The sequence below is a fragment of the Eurytemora carolleeae genome, unplaced genomic scaffold (assembly GCF_000591075.1).
Source record: "Eurytemora carolleeae unplaced genomic scaffold, Eaff_2.0 scaffold395, whole genome shotgun sequence".
Taxonomy (NCBI): domain Eukaryota; kingdom Metazoa; phylum Arthropoda; class Copepoda; order Calanoida; family Temoridae; genus Eurytemora; species Eurytemora carolleeae.
In genome coordinates, this window is record NW_019396292.1 from 137,521 (window position 1) to 145,870 (window position 8,350).

Genomic DNA, 8,350 nt, shown 5'->3' on the forward strand with positions numbered 1-8,350 from the left:
AAGTTGAATCGAGAATTGGGAAACTTGTTTTAGAAATCTGTGGGTTTTCATAACATTAATCTATGAAAATCAATTAGAAAGTGCAACTGCAGGTTGGACCAGTAATATAAACAATGTACTGCAGATTGGACCAGTAATATAAACAATGTACTGCAGATTGGACCAGTAATATAAAAAGTGTACTGCAGGTTGGACCAGTAAAGTAAAAAAGTATATTTCAGGTTGGACCAGTAAAGTAAAAAAGTGTACTGAAGGTTGGAATAGTTACTGCAGATTGGACCAGTAATATAAAAAGTGTACTGCAGGTTGGACCAGTAAAGTAAAAAGGTGTACTGCAGGTTGGACCAGTTATATAAATAGCGTACTGCAGGTTGGACCAGTAATATAAAAAGTGTACTGCAGGTTGGACCAGTAATATAAAAAGTGTACTGCAGGTTGGACCAGTAATATAAAAAGTGTACTGCAGGTTGGACCGGTTTGTTTCTGATAGCAATGTTCACTGTGAACTCTCTATTCTCTGGGACAAGGTTGGGACTTTGCTGGGTTATGCTGGAGGAGAGATATGAGGAGTTTAGGGGACATGTAAGTTTATTCTCGTGCTAAATCATTACATTTGTTACCACCATTTGCCCAACATTGCCGGCATATTATTCCCCAAACAGAGGGACATAAAATTAATTAACGACCCATGGGACATTGAGTAAAATAACGACAACCTCTGCAAAAGCATGATAAAAGCCTGTTTTTTTATCTCAAAAGGTGATAAAGTTGTGTAAAACTACCTTTTCAGGAAATTAAAAATTTCACTAAAACACAGTTTCCGTCTTGGGAACCCTTGGTAAAGTAAAATTCCTATTACTAATATTAAATTTCATGTTTCTCCAATAAAACAAAAAAAGGTTCACACAAAAAATACCACTTTGCACCTTATAATTTTTCATATATCTTTTTAAAAAGTCATTATTATCATAATTTGTATTCATTATGTGAATAGGTCCGAGATCCTTATCCTTGTATTGGAGAGAAAGCTGTCGGAAGATGGGGACGAATTGTCTCATTGGTCGCCATTTGTATTACCCTGTACGGCGGAGGTTGTGTGTTTATTGTTTTAATAGCACAGGTAAACACGTGGTCAGGCGCCATCTTGTTTTACACAAAATTTGTACTTTTTCTCTTTTCCATTTTATTGTTATTTGTTTTAAGTTTTCTTGAATGAACCCTGTTGAAGGATATCTGCAAAGATTTGATAGAGTCTGACCTTTGATTCTGAGATATTTATTAATAATGGCTTTTTAATTCTTGTCTGTCAATTCAGAATTTAACCAAAAAAAAATATATTCATAAAAATAAATAATATTGGTGAGAAACACCTTTCTTTCGACATAAAAACATTTCAACTTCCTAATGCATTAAAGATGAAAAATAATGTTGGAGAATTTAAACAACACAGTAGCTTATTCAATTTTGTGTTCAGTTGTTGGGTTCCCTGGTTGGGTCTGCTGGGTTCCATTTAACTCTATGCACCTGGATGGTAATTGTGGCAGTTTGTCTTATTCCTCTCACCTGGGCAGGAACACCTAAGGTAGGCTGGGGTTATTTCAAAACAAAGGGAACTATTTTTTGTCAATTGTGGAAGTGGGGCCACTGGCCATCTCTGAATCGCTAAATACCGTGAACTGCTTGATTTTTTTTGGAAACAAAACAAAGTTTCATTTTCTAATTGCATTTTTAATCTTGGGGTTTCAAATACAAAATTGAAAATTTGAGAATTCCTTGGACCTTTGGAAAAAATTTTATATGAATTTGAATTTTTTTTCAATTTAAAACTAATTTGAATGCAACATACCTAATTCTTGTTTTAGAGCTTAAAAAGCTTGAAATGTAGAAATCTTGAAGTGTTTCAAATCAGTTAGAATTGCAAAGAAACTGAATTTTTGCCACAAACTTCCTAATTCCTATATCTTTGCAACCCGAAAGAGTAAACCTTTAATATTTCAAACTTAGACTATTTGATATATGAATAAAACTTCTAGATATGGGATAAAAATGTTTACGTTTTGTGATATTTATGCCCGCAACCTAGAATTAACAGAGTTACAAATACACGCTTCCATGTTTCAGGACTTTTGGCCTATTGCTGTTGGTGCACTCCTAACTACAGTAACAGCCTGTATCATTATTATAATCAAGGTATTATATTAAGGTGCCTCCCAAACAGATGTGGTAGAACTTGTGTCCAAATTAAATGAATCTAAGCTGTGTCTCAAATCCCCCAAAAACCGGTTTCCATTCAGCGCCGGTTTAAATCTTTAAAAATTCATATATTTGAGCCGTGGCTTAAATTTAAGCCGCGGCATAAATTCTTTAAATTCGGCCTCTGGCTAATTATAATTTTATTTATGCGGCGGACCATTCGTACTTTAATCTATGAATATTTTTTCTAATTTTCAAAATATGCTTGATTAATCTAAACCGAGCTTTTTCGATTTAATTTCAAATATCCATCGAATGTAAATCTGGAGACCAATCACAAGCAATAATCAGAGACAAATTTTTGCCTTTACTACATTTTAATATTTCTTGGGACACCTGGTTTACGTAAAGAACATATCATCATGTAAAGGTCGTTTTTTAAATAAATTTTTGTAATTTGAATTTCTTTTATAAAGTGGATTGTCACCTCTATCGCTAAAAGAGTTTTCTAATTAAAGGGAGTGACCGGCTATGTAAAGTAGTTGAACTGAGTATACATTGTTGTTGAAAACTTCTTTCGGATTCATTTGAGACATATAAAACTTTTTAAAGATCTGTAAATCCTGAGTTTGAGCGCAAATTCGACGTTCAAAACTCCTACTTTGGGGGTGGATACGTTTTTAGAATTAGTTTTGTTTTAATCATTAAATAACGACAACGAAAAATAAAGTAAAAATTATACAGTAATCTGATTAGATGGTTAGGAACATATTTCTCAAAAGAAATTTGTCAATAAATCAATGCTAAAATCGATTATTTCGTTTTCATTATTATATTGAATTTCTAATTTTCTTTGAATTTATTCGCAGATTTCTTCAAATTCTTCAAATGTCGTCTTTTCAATAATAATTCTAGAAAATCTGCTAAAACTTTGTGAATAATGAGAAACCAGGAAAATGAGATTATAGAAACTAATAATTGAAAAAATTACTTATTTTCGATGATAAGATTAATTTTTATTTTCTCAAAATGTTCCTATACATGACGTCTGTAGTTTATTGTAGAACTTCTTTACATTTTATGTCGTCGTTATTTAATAATTTAAAAAAAAACTAATTCTGAAAACGTATCTACCCCGAAAGTAGCAGTTTTGAACATCGAATTAATTGCGCTCAAGCTCAGAATTTACAGATCTTTAAAAAGTTTAATATGTCTCAAATGAATCCGAAAGAAGCTTTACAGATCACTGTATACTCAGTTCAACTACCTTACATAGCCCTTTAAGAGGAAAATTATAAATTGATAATAAAATCGTGGTTTCTCAATAGTCACGTGCGTATTTCTGCTATCTCACCAGAGCCCGCGATTTAAAAAATTCAAGAAAATACGGCTTAGGACTAAGCTGCCATTGGGTCTTATTTACGGCTATAGCTTTCGGATTAAAGTTGCATCTAATTTTCCACTCAGTTTAGTTCATAAAACCGGTTTAATATTGTATTACACGTATTTTCATGGTTGGAATTGGCGCATTACGGGTTTTTATGAAAAAATTTCGCATTTTGGGTTTTGTTAAGAGCAAGACTCAACATTGAGTCTTATTCTCCACTAACACCGACAAAGGTCAGTTTTATTTTCATTGGGCCTATAACTCCTTAAGTCTAGCCTAAGATCTCGAATCTGTCAATCATTCACGCGACACGAGCTGTAATTAGAATTGGGTCTTAGATTGGGTTTTAAAGCTGGACTTAAGGAATTGCGGCTCGAGCCGAAAGCTTTTAAATCGCGAGCTCAGTAAATGCTTTAAGCTGAGAAAAACTGTTGTGAATCTGACATTACCCTCTGTAAACTACTTGAAATTTAATCGACAGTTCCTTTAAGGTTGTGATTGACGGGAATGAATTAGAGCAAAAAGTTTATCCTCCACCAACCTTCCAGGGGTTTCTTAAAGGTAACATTTAACCAAATATGAAATCATTAAAAACATCAAAAAGTCTTTTGTTTTAGATTAATGGTACTTTTCTTTAAAGATTATTTTGAATATAAAAAATCATTTCCTCTCTGTATATTTATAAAATTATGATAAATCCATAAGACAATTATTAGAGAACGTAATTCTAAGTTGACCCTTTTGTTAAAAAGTTACCATGCCTGATTAAAATATTAATATATCTTAATCCTCTTTTTCAGCTAAATTAATGAGAATCTTCTTGTTGTTCTTTTTTAAAAGTAGATAATTGTTAATTGCGAGATCGCCATAAAAACAGAACTGGTGGATTTGTGCAGCAGAGAAAAGAAATTAAATAGATGATCTAAGATAAAGTTTACAATTGTGTATATCAAACATGTTTTTAAAGGGCCACTTCAGATGACGTTGACAGTCCCTTTAAATTTTAATAAAATATTTCAGCCTTTGGTTCGATAATGTTTGCATTTGCTGGTGCTTCCACCTTCCCGACTATTCAAGCTGATATGAAGAACAGAAGCCAATTCAACTACGCGGCAGTTATAGCTATTCTCAGTAAGCATTTCCTGTTTTAAGTCATATTTTAAGCAGCAGTATGTTTTTCTTTACTATGTATAGTCAAATTCTTGTTCTTCTCTATTTGTTGGCAAACTCCTGTGGAAATCTATGAAAATTTATGGCTTTATGAGAAGTAGTGTGTTGTGATATTGTGATTACTCTTCAGAACATTTATGTTTTATAAAATACTAGTTTATGCGAAGAAATACAACCAACATTACTTAATATTTTTAAATCAATATCCAAGAACATCCCAGTGGTTTTATCAAGTTCCCCTATCACAATTGAGGCAAACTGGTCAAAAAATGCATGAGTTATGATCGGACATCCAAAAATAGACAAGATCTTCACTTATTTAATAAGTAAGAAGCAATATTCGTTTAAAAAATTACAAATAGAAATTACGTTCTTATGATGTTTTTTTAACGTTCTTTATATATAATAATAGTTCTTGAAAAAACAACTTCTTTTCTCCTTTTTTTACCATTTATTGGTTGAATATTGTTTCTTGCTTGATTATACAATATTTTGTAATACATTTATGAAAATCCTTGGTTATAAGGAGTGCATAAGAAAGCGAAATGTGGGGGGGGGGTTCGGGAGCAGAGCCCCCCCCCTTCCCTTTAAAATTGTAGGAAATGGGAGGGGGACACATTTCTATAACTTAGTTTATCTTTTAGTTTTGTTCCTAATCTACTTCCCAATGGCTGCTGGAGGATATTTTGCCCTGGGTGAGCTGGTTCAGGACAATATAGTTCTCTCCATGTCTGACGGGTGGGAGAGGGTGGTGGTGGAGATCATGCTTCTCCTTCATCTCGTCTCAGCATTCCCGATCATCACCAACCCACCAGCTCAGATCTTCGAGGAGATACTCAGCATTCCTTCAGGTGGAATATCCTTTATGGTTTAGAAGATGTCAACACAGTACCGTTAAAAGCTTTGTCTGATCAAATATATATCAATGTTTATAATTTTGAAAACTGATTCTGTTTAATTGTGGTTTCTCTAAAAAGTGACTTGCGCATTTCTACTGCAGGAAAGCATATAGGAATTATCAGAATTAGATACTTTTAACCCTACAGAAAAACGACAAAATCTTGACCATTATTAAACATAAAAAGGTTTCAAGTGTACCTTTGTGAATTGGACATGAAGGGTCACTTAAGATCACGGTTCCAGTATGTATGTCGCACATTTGTGCGTCCTCAATAGACCGTTCTCAAAGTGCGGTCTCGTGTTGTGCGTCCTTATTTGATGATGTTAGAAAACTATCCTACCTAATGCAGCACAACTGTGACCAAACTTTGTTTAGATTTTAACTGGAAACGTTGTGTATTCCGATCCATCAGCGTTCTCATTCTTCTCTTCGTAGCGGAGTCTGTTCCCAGCTTCGGGGCCATCCTAAACCTCGTCGGAGCCTCCACAGTCACCCTCCTCACCTTCGTCTTCCCCCCCTTCTTCTACATGAAGATTGCAGACGCTACCATTGGGGTCAAGGGAGTTCCTGAGAGGTAGGAATCCATTGTTGAATTGAGTGTTTATGATTTTAAAAGATGTCCAGGTTGAATCAATGCTTGTATATTATTTGAAAACACCATCTGATCTGTTCTTGAAATAATTCAATTTTGTTCATTTCTCCTAAATAAATCTACGAAGTACTCTATACTATTCTTAAATGCTATACTATTCTTAAATGCTATACTATTCTTAAATTCTATACTATTCTTAAATTCTATACTATTCTTAAATTCTATACTATTCTTAAATTCTATACTATTCTTAAATTCTATACTATTCTTAAATTCTATACTATTCTTAAATTCTATACTATTCTTAAATTCTATACTATTCTTTAATTCTATTCTATTTTTACTGTATGCAAAATGCCTGACATTATTGACATACAGGGCTACCTACAAAGGATGAGACATCAGAGAATTCAGTTTAAAACGTCTGTTTCCTTATACAAATAATTTCCTGCAACTGTTAACTGGTTTTTTTCATTAAATCATTAAATAATCTATTAAAAGACAATATTTAAGGCAGAAGACTTTAAGTAACCTTGAATTTGTCATATTTGAAGAGTTTTCAGGTTGTCTTAACAGTCTTTTGTGGGTAACCCTGTATTTACGCTTCTTCATAAAGGGAGTTTTCGCAAAAAATGGAGAGAAAAAACCTTTTATTTTTCGTAAACACTCTCCTTTAAAATTGGTAACACTTTTGCAAGTTTAATGCTTTATAAAAAGTTTAATTTAAAATGTTTCTGTAGAAGATTTAAATAGAGTAAAATTTTGCCTTTTTAATATTTTAGATATATTTAGCAATAGAAATAGAACCATCATTGGATCTTGGTTTCATATGCGATAATTTTGTTTCATTTTAATTCAATTTTAATTATCAAACATAAAGCTCATTTTCTATCTCAACATATCTAACAACAGTTAAAATACAATAGCAAACAATCCTGTTGAGTTTTCTTTTTCAGAAAGTTAAAAATGTTAATTTTATCTTGAAGTTTTTTTTTCAAATTGTTTCAACATATTTATTGAAATTATAACATTTTAAGGAATTAAACAAAATGTTCGCATTTTACCGAAATTTTTTTTTCGACACAAAATAGCATTTAATTTCGTTAAGTTTTCTTTTTTTTAAACTGAACATATGAATTCCATTTAGACGTGGAAGGATTTAAAAAAAGTGTCTCAACATTTTTAAATGAAAATTACAATAATGTACGGAATTCAACAACATTACAATAATGTACGGAATTCAACAAAATTACAATATTGTACGGAATTCAATAAAATTACAATATGTACGGAATTCAACAAAATTACAATAATGTACGGAATTCAACAAAATTACAATAATGTACGGAATTCAACAAAATTACGATATTGTACGGAATTCAACAAAATTACAATAATGTACGAAACTCAACAAAATAACAAAAATTTACGGAATTCAACAAAATTTTCGCATACCGAACCCCAAATTTTCCGGCACAACATCAAACAAAAGTTAAAATACAACAGCAATAATTTCGTTAAGTTTTTGTTTAAAAAAGTAGAAAATTTTAAATTCATTTTAGATGTGAATTTTGAAAGTTTTAAACATTTTGATTGAAATTATGATAATTTAACGAATTGAACTAAATTATGAACCAAAATCCAATTAATGTGCTATTTCTTTCAATAAGATACTGGACATGCTAAATATGTTTAGAATATTGAAAGGGAAAAGTAAACTCTAAACAAGAATTTATAAAATCAAAATAAATATTTTTATAAATTGATAAAATTGCGTAATTGAGGAAAATCTGGTAATTTTGTACTTATCTGCAGTAAACATTGATAAGAAGAATTCCATGAAAAAAAAATTGTTTTTTCTTCTTTTATTTATAAACTTGTTTTTGTTTTTATTAAACAAAAAAAGTAACCTGTCAGAACATTGCTTTGGATATGTTATGGAAGATGAAAATTTCCCCGTATAATTGTTAACGCTCAGTCAATACGTCAGTATGATTCACCTAAATTATCATACAGGGAAATTTTCATCTTTCAAAACATACCAGCACTGCAGGGGCGGATAAGAGGGGGGGGGGCTGGGCCCACGCCTCTCCCCCCCCCCACCTAA

The 8,350-nt window shown here is 32.0% G+C and overlaps 1 protein-coding gene across 3 annotated transcripts in view; it reads left to right on the forward strand.

Annotated features, from left to right (window-relative positions):
• The window catches only part of LOC111700316 (amino acid transporter ANT1), a 19,838-nt gene that overhangs the window by 8,509 nt on the left and 2,979 nt on the right, over positions 1-8,350 (forward strand). For all 3 annotated transcript variants that reach the window (XM_023471191.1, XM_023471190.1, XM_023471189.1), the window contains exons 4-11: positions 467-582; positions 995-1,120; positions 1,475-1,582; positions 2,122-2,190; positions 4,072-4,141; positions 4,601-4,711; positions 5,395-5,601; positions 6,027-6,225. In XM_023471191.1, the coding sequence (XP_023326959.1) occupies positions 467-582; positions 995-1,120; positions 1,475-1,582; positions 2,122-2,190; positions 4,072-4,141; positions 4,601-4,711; positions 5,395-5,601; positions 6,027-6,225 (1,006 nt within the window). The remainder of the gene's footprint in view (positions 1-466; positions 583-994; positions 1,121-1,474; positions 1,583-2,121; positions 2,191-4,071; positions 4,142-4,600; positions 4,712-5,394; positions 5,602-6,026; positions 6,226-8,350) is intronic.